The sequence below is a fragment of the Leucoraja erinacea genome, chromosome 38, assembly GCF_028641065.1.
Source record: "Leucoraja erinacea ecotype New England chromosome 38, Leri_hhj_1, whole genome shotgun sequence".
Classification (NCBI taxonomy): domain Eukaryota; kingdom Metazoa; phylum Chordata; class Chondrichthyes; order Rajiformes; family Rajidae; genus Leucoraja; species Leucoraja erinaceus.
The window spans coordinates 6,719,856-6,736,191 of NC_073414.1; the positions used below are offsets into that span (position 1 = coordinate 6,719,856).

The 16,336-nt window shown below is 49.7% G+C and overlaps 1 protein-coding gene across 1 annotated transcript; it reads left to right on the plus strand.

Annotated features, from left to right (window-relative positions):
- Positions 1-221: 221 nt before the first annotated feature.
- Positions 222-14,544, plus strand: LOC129714062 (mucin-19-like). The gene is made up of 5 exons (XM_055663520.1): positions 222-366; positions 3,505-3,561; positions 6,723-7,346; positions 11,980-12,158; positions 14,434-14,544. Exons 1-5 carry the CDS (start codon positions 294-296, stop codon positions 14,542-14,544), a joined length of 1,044 nt encoding a protein of 347 aa, XP_055519495.1. The 5' UTR covers positions 222-293.
- Positions 14,545-16,336: the final 1,792 nt, after the last annotated feature.

The following is a 16,336-nucleotide window of genomic DNA, read 5'->3' on the forward strand; positions in this document are numbered from 1 at the left end:
GAGAGAAGGAGAGAGGAGGTAGGGGGGGAAGAAGGAGAGAGGAGAGAGGAGGGAGGGAGAAAGGAGGGAGGGAAGGAAGGAGGGAGAGGAGGAGGGAGGGAGAGAAGGAGAGAGGAGGGAGAAAGAAGGAGAGGGAAGGAGGAGGAGAGAGAGGAGAGGAGGGAAAGAAGGGGGGAGAGGAGGAGGAGGAGAGGAGGAGGGAGTGAGAGAAGGAGAGAAGGAGAGAGGAGGAGGGAGGGAGGGAGAGGGAGAGAGGACCGGGCGGCCTGCGATGCGTTGCCGGGCGGCGGGGCATGGTGAGCGGGCTCGGCAAGGTGGCTGGGCTGCGGCAGGACATGGGGCAGGTGCTGGGCTTCGGACACTGCAGTACGTCGCCATCTCTCCGCCCTTTGCGCTGGCGCCGCGGCTGCATGCGGGGGGAGGGAGGGAGGGAGGGAGCCCGGGACAGAGGGGCGAGGGCCGGGGAGGGGAGGGAGGGGAGAGCCCGGGGCCGTGAGGGTCGGTGCTGCTGCTGCCGCCTCTCCCCCTCTCCCCCTTCCACCGCCGCGCTTTGTTCACCTGTGTGTGTGTGTGTGTCTGTCTGCATGTTACATCCTCGCCGCCACACACACTGGTGCCCACACACAGAGTGATACAGCGTGGAAACAGGCCCACACCGGCCAACATGTCCCAGCTACACCAGTCCCACCTGCCCGCGTTTGGTCCATATCCCTCCAAACCTGTCCTATCCATGTACCTGTTTCATAAACGATGGGATAATCCCAGCCTCAACTACCTCCTCTGGCAGCTCGTTCCATACACCCGCTGCCCTTTGTGTGAAAAAGTTACCCCTCAAATTCCTATTCAATCTTTTGTCCTTCACCTGAAACCTGTCCTCTGGTCCTCTGTTCCCCTGCGCTGGGCAAGAGACTCTGTGCGTCTCACTTCACCCGAGCACAGTCCACCTTCAAACACCTCACACACTCGGACACACCACTCATAGACCCCCCCCCCCTTGCACACTGACACACCGCTCACAGACCCTGACCACCTTGCACACTGACACACCACTCATAGACCCCCCTTACACACCCACACACCACACAGAGAGCCCCTTGCACACCTAACACAAACTTATATCCACCCTTACACAATTGGACACACACCCGTGGTCTCTGCACACCCTGACACATTCAGAGACCCCTTGTACAGGTACTCCCAAACACAAATATTTTGTATTCCCTGTGTGCGCTATAGATTTCCTTGTATACCTACACACAAGACTGGGGAGGGATAGGGGGGAAGGATGGGGGGGGGGGGGGGGGTGTGATGGGAGTGAGGGGGGGGTGTGATGTGATGTGAGTGAGATGGGGGGTGGGATGTGAGGGGGGGGTGGGGTGGGCTCCACTGACGCACACATTTTGTACTCCCACACGCATACACACACACGCGCGTTCGCACGCACAGTGCAATTGACACGTGTGTTCATACGCAGTCACGCATGTTCCTCACTCCCCAGTATCCTCGACCAGTGCTCCCATCAGCCAGTGATGCTGGAGGATGCAGCTAGTACAGTCGTCCTGCCCTGCCCTGCATCAGGACCAGCTGCTGGGCTTGGAGCTCTCACCCTGAGCAAGGGCTGTGTGTGTGTATGTGTAATATGTGTTGAGGGAGGGTTGGTGAGAAGTGGGGAGGAGAGAGAAGGGTGCGTAGGGGAGAGAGGCGTGGGAGAGAGGGGGGAGGGGAGGTAAAGGGTTCTGGTGGAGGTCCATCAGACTCCACAAAAGCATTGTCTTGGTGTACTTTGAGTGTCCTGTATTAGATGTAAGGTGTAGACACAGCACAGGACCACACACACACACACACGCGCACATACACGTATGCACACATGCATGCACACACATGAACGTACGCGTATTCACACATGTGCACACACATTCATGTATGCATACACACATGCGTGCACACATACGCACGTACACACATGCATACGCACACACACACGTGCATGTAGGCAAGTACACGCACATGCATATGCACACATACACACATACATATGCACGTTTACATATGCACACATGCATGCACGTACACGCACGCGCACACACACATGCACAGACACATAAACACACATGCGCACACACATACACATACCATTACATACAACAATGAGAAATACATGCAAACACCACACATGCCAAACACATACGTATAAACACGTCAAAGGAACTACCTGCACAATAGCACACACACACACATACGTACACACACACCCACACACACCCACACACGCGCACACACACAAACCCACACACACCCACATGCACACACACCCACACGCACACACACACAACAGGACCACCACATACTACACTAAGACACACACACACTTACCATGATAATTAAGTTCCAAATGCACACTGACAGTAATGTGAACCGCAAAAACACAACTGTTACTGTCACGCCCAACGTGTACACAGATTGTAACTCGTGTACACTCAGGCGCGTGCACAGATTATTACTCAAACACCAGCACTGACTGTGTGGGAAGGGTCTCGACCCGAAACGTCACCCATTCCCTCTCTCCAGAGATGCTGCCTGTCCCGCTGAGTTACTCCAGCTTTTTTTCTCTACCACGTCCACTGTGTAGGAAGGATTTTTCTAATGCTGCTTTAAACCGAAGATGGACACAAAAATGCTGGAGTAACTCAGCGGGACAGGCAGCATCTCTGGAGAGAAGGAATGGGCGACATTTCGGGTCGAGTCCCTTCTTCAGGCTGGTCATCCCATTGATATCTTTCATTTAGTTCAGAGATGCAGTGCGGAAACAGGCCCTTCGGCCCATCGAATCCCGTTATACTACACACTAGGGACAATTTACAATTGTTATTGTAGTATTAACCTACAAACCTGTACGTCTTTGGAGTGTGGGTGGTAACCTGAGCACCAGGAGAGAACCCACCTCACGGGGAGAATGTACAAACTCCGTACAGACAGCACCCTTAGTCAGGATCATAGAAACATAGAAATTAGGTGCAGGAGTAGGCCATTCGGCCCTTCGAGCCTGCACCGCCATTCAATATGATCATGGCTGATCATCCAACTCAGTATCCCGTACCTGCCTTCTCTCCATACCCCCTGATCCCCTTAGCCACAAGGGCCACATCTAACTCAGGATCGAACCTGGGTATGTAAGTCAGCATCTCTACCACTGAGTCGGCAACTCTTTAGACTGAGGGAGGGTCTCGACCCAAAACTGTGCCTGTTGTACCCTGGGGCTGTTTGCTGCTGTACTAGTGAGCATTGTACTGATGGGGGTTTAGACACACTCTGGGGGGAAGTCTTGAGTGACCACAGCTCGGCTGGAGTAGGTGTGGGTAGGGAAGGATGTTTCACCCTGAGGGGCAGTGGCGGGGGAGGTGTGGTGAACTAGGGCAGGGGAGGTGGGTGTGCAGGGTGTGGCAGTCTGGGGAGGGGACATTTTCTGCCGTGCTGTGATTTGCATCACTCTCTCTCCCCCTACAGAGGAATCTGCCTCGACTGTCTCCACCACTCCCGATTCCACCCCTTCCTCCACTGAAGGTAAGCCTAGCTCATTAACCCTGAGTGGAGGATGCTCCTCGTTCTATGCGACGGAGGAAATTCCGCGCGTCTCTTACGCACTCCTACAGATTCACCGTCGAAAGATGATACCGTCTGGTGGTATCGTAGTTTGGTTTGGGAACAGCGTATGAAATTGCAGATGTAGCCCAGTCCATCACACAGACCCAGTCTCCCCACCACTGACTCCATCTACACTTCACACTGCCTCGGAAAAGCTGCCAACACAACCAAAGCCTGAAGAAGGGTCTTGACCCGAAATGTCACCCATTCCTTCTCTCCATTGATGCTGCCTGTCCCGCTGAGTTACTTGTGTCTATCTTTGGTTTAATCCAGCCTCTGCAGTTCCTTCCTACACATAATCAAAGACTTGTCCCACCCCGTCATTCCTTCTTCTCCCCGCTCCCGTCCGGCAGAAGGAACGGAAGCTTGAAAGCGCGCACCACCAGACTCAGGAACAGCTTCTTCCCCTCTGTAGTAAGGCTTCTGAACGGCCCTTCCATAAGCTAGGGTACTGTCCGATTCACCTCGACCCCATTGCGGACATTGGCCTTTGTCTCTGGAACTGATGGGCTACAAGGCTATATCAAGTCAAGTCAAGTCAAGAGAGTTTATTGTCATGTATCCCAGATAGGACAATGACATTCTTGCTTACTGCAGCACAACAGAGTATAGTAAACATAAATACAGAACAGTTCAGAACAATATACACATAAATAAGCAGATAAAGTGCAATAGGCTGTTACAGTTCAGAGTCTGTTTGTTGACAAGTTTAATAGCCTGATGGCTGTGGGGAAGTAGCTATTCCTGAACCTGGATATAACAGATTTCAGGCTCCTGTACCTTCTGCCCGATGGTAGCAGAGAGATGAGTGCATGGCTAGGATGGTGTGGGTCTTTGATGATGTTGGCTGCCTTTTTGAGGCAGCGACTGCGATAGATCCCCGCGATGGTGGGGAGGTCAGAGCCGATGATGGACTGGGCAGTGTTTACAACTTTTTGTAGTCTTTTCCGCTCCTGGGAGCTCAAGTTGCCGAACCAAGCCATGATGCAACTGGTCAGCATGCTCTCTACTGTGCACCTGTAGAAGTTAGAGAGAGACAGACAAAGATGCTGGAGAAACTCAGCGGGCGCAGTGTTGCCTATTTCCTTCGCTCCATAGATGCTGCTGCACCCGCTGAGTTTCTCCAGCACTTTTGTCTACCTTCGATTCTCCAGCATCTGCAGTTCCATCTTAAACACAGAAGTACGAGAGAATCCTCTTTGACAAACCGACTCTCCGTAATCTTCTCAGGAAGTAGAGGCGCTGATGTGCTTTCTTTATGATTCCATCAGTGTGCTGGGACCAGGAGAGATAGAAACATAGAAACATAGACAATAGGTGCAGGAGTAGGCCATTCGGCCCTTCGAGCCTGCACCGCCATTCAATACGATCATGGCTGATCATCCAACTCAGTATCCTGTACCTGCCTTCTCGCCATACCCCCTAATCCCTTTAGCCACAAGGGCCACATCTAACTCCCTCTTAAATATATCCAATGAACTGTGGCCTCAACTACCTTCTGTGGCAGAGAGTTCCACAGATTCACCACTCTCTGTGTGAAAAATAGGCAGAAAAGAAGGCAGGAGAATGGGGTTAGGAGGGAGAGATAGATCAGCCATGATTGAATGGCGGGCTGAATGGCCTAATTCTGCTCCTATCACTTATGAGCATGAACTTATACGTCATGGGAGCAGAATTTGGCCATTCGGCCCATCGAGTCTATATAACCAATGAACTGTGGCCTCAACTACCTTCTGTGGCAGAGAATTCCACAGATTCACCACTCTCTGTGTGTAAAAAATGATTTTCTCATCTCGGTCCTAAAAGATTTCCCCTTTATCCTTAAACTGTGACCCCTAGTTCATGACTTCCCCAACATCGGGAACAATCTTCCTGCATCTAGCCTGTCCAACCCCTTAAGAACTTTGGACCTATTGTACGGGTTTGACTTGAGTTGTTTTTCTGTCTAGTATTATCTGATGTGATTGAATAGCTTGCACAGAAAGCTTTTTGCTGTACCTTGGTGCAAGTTACATAAACCATCGTGGATGTGGGAAGATGTCTCTCCCCAGAGCTATCGCTGCTCTGAACCGGACCTGCTGAGTGCCAACCATGAACGGTACTCAAGCACATCGACCCAGCACAGACATATTTGCACTTTAGACTGTTTTACTGTTTTTCTGTTCTTTTTAAAAAATATAAATCATGTTTATATTAAAAAATATAATTCCTGGGTGAGACTGATTCCTGGGATGTCAGGACTTTCATACGAAGAAAGACTGGATAGACTCGGCTTGTACTCGCTAGAATTTAGACGATTGAGGGGAGATCTTATAGAAACTTACAAAATTCTTAAGGGGTTGGACAGGCTAGATGCAGGAAGATTGTTCCCGATGTTGGGGAAGTCCAGAACAAGGGGCCACACAGTTTAAGGATAAGGGGGAAATCCTTTAGGACCGAGATGAGAAAAACATTTCTCACACAGAGAGTGGTGAATCTCTGGAACTCTCTGCCACAGAAGGTAGTTGAGGCCACAGTTCATTGGCTATATTTAAGAGGGAGTTAGATGTGGCCCTTGTGGCTAAAGGGATCAGGGGGTATGGAGAGAAGGCAGGTATGGGATACTGAGTTGGATGATCAGCCATGATCATATTGAATGGCGGTGCAGGCTCGAAGGGCCGAATAATAATAATAATAATAATGTTTATTTATATAGCACTTTTCAACAAAACCAGTATTTGAACCAAAGTGCTTTACAGAGATTGATTAAATTAATTGAACAGATCAAATGTCAATAAATCCATACAAAACAAAAAAGAGAAAAAGAAAAAAAGACACAGAACAGTACACTATAGAATGGCCTACTCCTGCACCTATTTTATATGTTTCTATGTTTCTTGGGGTATCTAAATCTAAATGTTATTAATTGTGTAAGTTATGGTTATCGGATGGAAGCTGCATATCAAATCTTGTTGCTGCTATGTGCAATGACAATAAAATATATTATTATTATTATTATTTGGTGGGGGGTTGCTGTGTTGCTGGAGAGAAGGCCTTGATGTGTTGACGCAGGCTCTTCCTTGCCCCCCTGTCCCACACAGGTGTCAGTGAGGACTTCTTGGAGCCGCAGACAGGACTGGACCTGTCGGACGACGATGTACCATCAGACCCCTCCCAATATTGGGGCACCCCCCGGCAGATGTCCCTGGAGTCGGCCCTGTCGTGTGGGGCGCCCCTGGTTCAGGCTGGCTGCTTCCCATTGGACTTTGCCGAATCGGTGACCGAGGTTCCCCAGGGGTCCAGGAGGCAGACGCGGGGTCTGGTGCGGACTGAGACGATCGAGACCTTCCTAGCGGAGGAGAGGGAGGGCCGGGAGGGGCGGCACCACCTCCCTCCGGGGGGAGAGGGAGAGGGAGACGGGGAGAGGGCAGGGGTCGACCTGGCGATGCTGCCCTGCCCGGACCACCAGGAGATTGGGCAACCGGCGCCCGTCCCCGGCGAAACCGACACCGAAACCGAAACCGGGACTGGGACGCAAGGCGGCTCGAAGCCGAGGGGGGCCGAGGGTGACAGGGAGGATAGTGGGGGGCCCGGGGCGGGGGGAGATCGGAGCCCGGAGGAGAACGGGGTCACGGAGGTCGCCGGAGCTGTGTCATCGCTGCCGCCACCGAGAGTGACCGAGGAGAAGCCGCCATCTCCGGAACCCTCACTGCCCCCTGCCACAGGTAGGAGGAAGGGGCTGACCCTGACCCTGATCCCACCCCCCCCTGTCCTACTGCATGTACCCCCAGGGGTGTGGGAGGGGGAGGGGGTATCCATTGCAAATCTGGTTATAACATGCACAGGTCTCGCAACGGCAACGGGGCAATAGACAATAGACAATAGGTGCAGGAGTAGGCCATTCAGCCCTTCGAGCCAGCACCACCAATCAATGTGATCATGGCTGATCATCCCCAATCAGTACCCCGTTCCTGCCTTATCTCCCCATATCCCCTGACTCCGCTATCTTTAAGAGCCTTAATGCATTTGTGTGTTAACTTGTTAACTTAAAAGACTCGTGTTAACTTAAAGAGTCTCAATGCATTTCGTTGTCTCTGTACTGTACACTGACAATGACAATTAAAATTGAATCTGAATCTGAATCTTATCCAGCTCTCCCTTGAAAGTATCCAGAGAACCGGCCTCCACCGCCCTCTGAGGCAGAGAATTCCACAGACTCACCACTCTCTGTGAGAAAAAGTGTTTCCTCGTCTCCGTTCTAAATGGCTTACCCCTTATTCTTAAACTGTGTGTGTGGCCTCTGACCTTATGAGGAGAAGCAAAGAACTGGATACAAAAATGGACACCTTTTTCATCCCTACACACTGGGAACAATGTACAACTTACAATTTAAAGACGGTGCTGGAGTAACTCAGCGGGTCAGGCAGCATCTACAGAGAACATGAATAGGTGACTTTGAGAGTCAGGACCCTTCTTCAACATGGATACGTGACGTTTCAGGTTGGGCCCCGAACTCCAAATGTCTCCTATCCATGTTCTCCAGGGATATTGGCTGACCCGCTGAGTTATGACAGTAGAAAATAGGTGCAGGAGTAGGCCATTCGGCCCTTCGAGCCAGCACCGCCATTCAATGTAATCATGGCTACTCATACCCAATCAGTAACCCAGCACCGTCTTTTTGGTATAAAGCATCTCCCGAAGTTCCTTGTATCTCAAATATTTGAATGAATAAGTTTATTGTCCAAGTATTCACATACAAGGAATTTGCCTTGGTGCTCCGCCCACAAGTGACAACATGACAGTTATTTGTATTATTGAACAAAGATGTTGGTTTTCAGAAACAAAAAATCTTTGTTCCAGGAGATATGATCAGGGTAGGATTAGTATAATAGCAGGCTACACAAAAAAGCTGGAGAAACTCAGCGGGTGCCGCAGCATCTATGGAGCGAAGGAAATAGGCAACGTTTCGGCCCGAAACGTTGCCTATTTCCTTCGCTCCATAGATGCTGCTGCACCCGCTGAGTTTCTCCAGCTTTTTTGTGTAACCTTCGATTCTCCAGCATCTGCAGTTCCTTCTTAAACACTTAGTATAATAGCATGTGGGTGACAGCAGTCGGCAGGGTCGGGATGGGCTGAATGGCCTGTTTCCGTGCTATATCTCTGTTACAGGGGCCATGTGAGGTGCTGGGACCAGGGTCACGTGGATCTGAGTCCTGATTGATGGAATTGATTGTAAGGTGCAGCGTGGAAACAGGCCCTTCGGCCCATTGAGTTCATGCCGACCATCGATCACCCGTTCACACTAGCCCTATGCTATCCCACTCCCTACAGGCAATTTACAAAGGCCAAGTTGCCTACAAACCTGCACATCTTTGGGATGTGGGAGGAAGTCGGAAAACCCTTGTGGTCGCAGGGAGAACGTGTTAACTCCAGACAACCAGCCCCAGAGGTCAGGATCGAACCTGGGCCTGTGAGGCTGTAGACTGCCCTACCAGCTGTCTCAATCTGCCATCCCTCATTAATCCCCACTCCCCACACAGCTGACTGCCCATAGGGAACCGCAGTGCCTCAGAATTCCTGTAGACGGGAGAAAATATTTTATCGGGATGCATCCCAGCATGGTTTGGGAACAGGTAGACAAAAATGCTGGAGAAACTCAGCGGGTGCAGCAGCATCTATGGAGCGAAGGAAATAGGCAACGTTTCGGGCCGAAACGTTGCCTATTTCCTTCACTCCATGGATGCTGCTGCACCCGCTGAGTTTCTCCAGCATTTTTGTGTACCTTCGATTTTGCAGCATCTGCAGTTCCTTCTTATTCTGAGTATAGCAGCTGGGATGTAATGTTAAATGATGTATAGAAGCTGGGATGTAATGTTAAAATTGTACAAGGCATTGGTGAGACCAAAATCTGGAGTATGGGTGTACAATTTTTGGTCGCCCAATTATAGGAAGGATGTCAACAAAAAAGAGAGAGTACAGAGGAGATTTACTAGAATGTTGCCTGGGTTTCAACAACTAAGTTTTACAGAGATAGGTTGAATAAGTTAGGTCTGTATTCTCTGGAGCGCAGAAGGTTAAGGGGGGACCTGATTGTGGTCTTTAAAATGATGAGAGGGATAGACAGAGTTGATGTGGACAAGCTTTTCCCTTTGAGAATAGGGAAGATTCAAACAAGAGGACATGACTTCAGAATTAAGGGACAGAAGTTTAGGGGTAATATGAGGGGGAACTTCTTTACTCAGAGAGTGGTAGCGGTGTGGAATGAGCTTCCAGTGGAAGTGGTGGAGGCAGGTTCATTGGTATCATTTAAAAATAAATTGGATAGGCATATGGATGAGAAGGGAATGGAGGGGGTTATGGTATGAGTGCAGGCAGGTGGGACTAAGGGGAAAAAAAAATTGTTCGGCACGGACTTGTAGGGCCGAGATGGCCTGTTTCCGTGCTGTAATTGTTATATGGTTATATGGTTAAACACAATGGTTTGGGACCAGCTCCATCCAAGACCGCAAGAAATTGCAGAGTTGTGCACGCAGTCCAGACCATCGCGCTCTCTTCAATCGACTCCATCTACACTTCACACTGCCTCGGCAAGGCCAGCAGCAAAATCAAGGACCAGTCTCACCCCGGTCACTCCCTCTTCTCCCCTCTCCCGTCAGGCAAGAGGTACAGAAGTGTGAAAACTAACGCACACCTCCAGATTCAGGGACAGTTTCATCCCAACTGTTATCAGGCAACGGAACCACCCCACCACCAACTAGAGAGCAGTGCTGAGCTACCAATGACTACATTGGAGATCTTTTGACCTATCTTTAAGGATAAAGGGGAAATCCTTTAGGATCGAGATGTGAAAAACATTTTTCACACAGAGAGTGGTGAATCTTGTGGAATTCTCTGCCACAGAAGGTAGTTGAGGCCAGTTCATTGGCTATATTTAAGAGGGAGTTAGATGTGGCCCTTGTGGCTAAAGGTATCAGTGGGTATGGAGAGAAGGCAGGTACGGGATACTGAGTTGGATGATCAGCCATGATCATATTGAATGGCGGTGCGGGCTCGAAGGGCCGAATGGCCTACTCCTGCACCTATTTTCTATGTTTTGATGTTTGATGAACTGTACACTGCAGGGGCCAGGAAGCGAGCGGGCAAGATCATCTCTGACCCCTCTCACCCTGGCCACAAACTCTTTGAATCACTTCCCTCTGGAAGGCGACTCCGGATTGTCAAAGCTGCCACAGCCAGACATAAAATCCACAAGTAGTTGCTCTACTCAACAGCCAAAAACCTGTAGCCTCCCTTTGATCTGGTATTTTGTTGGTTCACATGCTTGATCAATGGTGTTTTATCATGAATGTTTTATTATTATGAATGTTTAGTGTTTTCTGAGTCATTCGTAACTGTCACTGTATGTCATGTTGTTACTTGTGGGCGGAGCACCAAGGCAAATTCCTTGTATGTGAATACTTGGCCAATAAACAAACTTACTTACTTACTTAATCAGACTTTACCTTGCACTAAACGTTATTCCCTTTGTCCTGTATCTGTGCACTGTGGACGGCTCGATTGTAATCATGTACAGTCTTTACACTGACTGGATGGGACGCAGCTATAAATCTTTTCACTGTACCTCGGTTGCATGTAGAATATAATAACGGAGCTTGTGGTCATTGTAACATGAACCATGTACAAACGAAATTTAAAATGTCAGCCAGTCAGTGGAGCATCAAACATTGGTGGCTAACGATACAGGTGGTATTAAAAATATTAGGCAGATAAACAACTAAATAAATATCACGGTACAAAGCCGCATGACACCCAACCCTCCATCCGGCTGTCGATTCCCAGTTACCACAGTCCCTTAGTTTGGATCGCCCCTGCGTTCCTTGGCGGCTACATTTATTGCTGTTTATAGCAGTGGGGTAAAAAAGCCTGTTTTGCCAAGTCTATTTGTCAGATTTAAAAAAAATTAAATTAAACCCTGTCCTTGTAGATCTGTACCGTCTGCCTGACGGAGGTCCAGTTCAACAGGGAGTGTCCGGGGTGGGAAATGTCCTTTATGATACTCTGGGATTTTTTTGGTGCAGCGGGAAAGGTGTAAGTCCTCCAGATTAAGGAGAGGGCAGCCGCAGTCCTCTGGGCGTTGTCAGTGGGCCCTCTGGAGCGCTTTCCTCTGAGCCGCTGGTGCAGCTGGTGTACCACACGCAGTGACAGTATGTTAGTATGCTCAAAATGGAGCAAATGACCGATAAAAGGACAGCAGCACAATCTGCAGTGATGTTATTCTTCCTGAGCTTTCCTGTGACAATAATAAATGGAGCTGTGGCCGATGGCTCTGGTGACCAACGCTGTACCTTCCTCTTGCAGAGACAGAGGGAGAGGAGATGGTGGTGGCTGGCGATGGAGGTGGTATTGCCACGTTAGGCAGGGTGCCGGCAGTGGGCTGGGCTGGTACGCCAGTGACCACGTTGGGCGCGGCAGGTGTTGCCAATTGCCGGGAGGAGCAGGATTGGAACGATAGCAACACCATTAGCCAGCGGGCCCCAGTAGGCCATTCCGCCCTTTGAGGCTGCACCGCCATTCAATATGATCATGGCTGATCATCCAACTCAGTATCCTGTACCTGCCTTCTCTCCATACCCCCTGATCCCTTTAGCCACAAGGGCCACATCTAACTCCTCTTAAATATGGCCAATCGGGTAAGTCTGTGCCCGCACTGAGTGTGGCAGGGAGGTGAAGGCTTCCAACAGATGTCAAAACTCTATGTGGCAGCAACAAGGACCAGTGACCTCATCTCGGTCCCCAAAATGGAGCAATGGCCTTCTTACCTACAGCAGCCCTTGTTAGTGCAGGTGCATATTTGGAACACTTTCTTTGAGATCCCAATAGGAATCTAACTGATTCTAGCTTTTTCACACAAAAGGTGGTGGTTGCTTGGAACGAGCTGTCAGAGAAGATAGTTGGGGCAGGGACTATCGCAACGGTTAAGGTGTAGCTAGGCAGGTCCATGGACAGGATGGCTTTAAAGGGATATGGGCCAAACACAGATAGGTGGGACTAGTGTAGGTGGGACATTGTGGCTGGTATGGGCAATTTGGCCTGAAACGTAGAAACATAGACAATAGGTGCAGGAGTAGAGGCCATTCGGCCCTTCGAGCCTGCACCGCCATTCAATATGATCATGGCTGATCATCCAACTCAGTATCCCATACCTGCCTTCTCTCCATACCCCGATCCCTTTAGCCACAAGGGCCACATCTAACTCCCTCTTAAATATAGCCAATGAACTGTGGCCTCAACTACCTTCTGTGGCAGAGAGTTCCAGAGATTCACCACTTTCCGTGTAAAAAATGTTTTTCTCATCTCGGTCCTAAAAGATTTCCCCCTTTTCCTTAAACTGTGACCCCTTGTTCTGGACTTCCCCAACATCGGGAACAATCTTCCTGCATCTAGCCTGTCCAACCCCTTAAGAATTTTATAAGTTTCTATAAGATCCCCCCTCAATCTTCTAAATTCTAGCGAGTACAAGCCAAGTCTATCCAGTCTTTCTTCATATGAAAGTCCTGCCATCCCAGGAATCAGTCTGGTGAACCTTCTCTGTACTCCCTCTCTGGCAAGAATGTCTTTCTTGCCATAGAGTCCACGCCGACCAGCGATCACCCCGTGGTCTAACACTATCCTACACACACTAGGGACAATTGACAACTGGCCTCAACTACCTTCTGTGGCAGAGAATTCCAGAGATTCGCCACTCTCTGTGTGAAAAATGTTTTCCTCATCTCGGTCCTAAAAGATTTCCCCCTTATCCTTAAACTGTGACCCCTTGTTCTCGACTTCCCCAACATCGGGAACAATCTTCTATCCCATCTTTAATAACTGATTCTAGCAGTTTCCCCACTACCGATGTTAGGCTAACTGGTCTGTAATTCCCCGTTTTCTCTCTCCCTCCCTTTTTAAAAAGTGGGGTTACATTAGCTACCCGCCAATCCTCAGGAACTACTCCAGAATCTAAAGAGTTTTGAAAAATTATCACTAATGCATCCACTATTTCTGGGGCTACTTCCTTAAGGATGTAAGATGTAAGACTTCTACAGGTGTTAGAGGTTACGGGGAGAAGGCAGGAGAATGGGGTTAGGAGGGAAAGATAGATCAGCCATGATTGAATGGCGGAGTTTGATGGGCCAAATGGCCTAATTCTACTCCTATTCCTTATGACATGACCTTGGATCGATCCTGACTACGGGGGCTGTCTGTACGGTGTTTGTATGTTCACTCTGTGTCCACTGGGTTAGAAACATAGAAACATAGAAAATAGGTGCAGGAGTAGGCCATTCGGCCCTTCGAGCCTGCACCGCCATTCAATATGATCATGGCTGATCATCCAACTCAGTATCCCGTACCTGCCTTCTCTCCATACCCCCTGATCCCCTTAGCCACAAGGGCCACATCTAACTCCCTCTTAAATATAGCCAATGAACTGGCCTCAACTACCCTCTGTGGCAGAGAGTTCCAGAGATTCACCACTCTCTGTGTGAAAAAAGTTCTTCTCATCTCGGTTTTAAAGGATTTTCCACCTTATCCTTAAGCTGTGACCCCTTGTCCTGGACTTCCCTAACATCGGGAACAATCTTCCTGCATCTAGCCTGTCCAACCCCTTAAGAATTTTGTAAGTTTCTATAAGATCCCCTCTCAATCTCCTAAATTCTAGCGAGTATAAACCAAGTTATCCAGTCTTTCTTCATAAGACAGTCCTGACATCCCAGGAATCAGTCTGGTGAACCGTCTCTGCACTCCCTCTATGGCAATAATGTCCTTCCTCAGATTTGGTCTGGGCTGGTATGTGGCCACTGGCAGTGGAAGGGTTACTCGGGCTGGTGTCTGGGGACTGACCCTGAAAGGGATATCCTGGGTCAGCCAGGGCGAGGCACCTAGGGCTTTATTAATAGATCGCTGCAGTGCAGGCACGTCATGCCTAACCTTATAAATCACTGGCTTGCTCCGGGTTAAACCCTGTCTAAATCTGGGCCCTGCATTTTGAGAAAGAAACCGAGATCCCGGAGATGGGGGAGGGTGGACTCGTCCCAGAGAGAGGAGAAGCTGGAACTATCCTTCTCAAAGGCTGAGAATTAGAAGCACAAGGCCATTCGGCCCCTCATGCTTGCGCCTGCTCGATACTCGATCTGCTACATCAGTGGCCATTTCCTCATTCCCTCCCGTTCCTTTAATATCCTTAAATCTATCGATCTCTATCTTGTGTGTACACGGTGACCTTCTCTCCACTGCCAGGCTACTGCCAAAAAACCCACCACTCTCTGGGGGGAACATATCTCTTCCAAAGTGGCCCACTGCCTATATTGTGCTGGTGGCCCTCAGCCAGGGGAAGCATCCTTCCTGCAAAATCCCCAGCTCTGGAAGTATTTTGCGGAGAGAGTTCATAAGCTCATGTTATAGGAGCAGAATTAGGCCATTCGGCCCTTTAAGTCCACTCTGCCATTCAATCACGGCTGATCTATCTATCTCTCCTTCCCATCGTCATTCCCCTGCCTTCTCCCCGTAATCCCTGACTGACACCCTTACGAATCAAGAATCTGTCCATCTCAGCCTTATGGTCAATTAGGCCCTATAGTCTTTGACATATTCTTAGGATTAGTTTATGACATTATTAGGGGGACGCCTGTCTGGTCGTGAGTAGTCGCCCAAAGACTGGGACCGTATTCTGGTCTAATTTTGCTCCTATGATGAGCTCTGATGGGCCGAATGGCCTAATTGTGCTCCTATGACATGGCCTCTGATGGGCCGAATGGCCTAATTCTGCTCCTATGACATGAATGGCCTGTGATGGGCCGAATGGCCTAATTCTGGCTCCTATGATTTCTGAGCTGTGAGGATCAGTCAGTGTGAGAGTGTTTCAGTACAGTGCGTACAGTTTTGGTCTCCAAATCTGAGGAAGGACATTATTGCCATAGAGGGAGTGCAGAGACGGTTTACCAGACTGATTCCTGGGGTGTCAGGACTGCCTTATGAAGAAAGACTGGATAGACTTGGTTTATACCTCTAGAATTTAGGAGATTGAGAGGGGATCTTATAGAAACTTACAAAATTCTTAAGGGGTTGGACAGGCTAGATGCAGGAAGATTGCTCCCGATGTTGGGGAAGTCCAGGACAAGGGGTCACAGCGTAAGGATAAGGGGGAAATCCTTTAAAACCGAGATGAGAAGAACTTTTTTCACACAGAGAGTGGTGAATCTCTGGAACTCTCTGCCGCAGAGGGTAGTCGAGGCACACACAGTTCATTGGCTATATTTAAGAGGGAGTTAGATGCGGGCCCTTGTGGCTAAAGGGATCAGGGGGGTATGGAGAGAAGGCAGGTACGGGATACTGAGTTGGATGATCAGCCATGATCATATTGAATGGCGGTGCAGGCTCGAAGGGCCGAATGGCCTACTCCTGCACCTAATATCGATGTTTCTATGTTTCTATGTTTCAGCAGGGAAAGGGTTACGTCACTGGAGGAAGGGTGTTGCCGGGCAACTTGCCGTGTGTGAACTGATTGGTTGGGGTGGATACTGCAGCGCTCCCCATCGCCCCGCGTCAGGGGTGGGGAGGGGGAGGGGGGGCGGTGAGGGAGGGGGTCCGCGCACCGGCTCCAGCCCCATCACCACTGCAGCATCCCGCAACATGGAGGTCCGCTCAGAGTGTCCCGGCATGGAGAGCGTGTGGAACT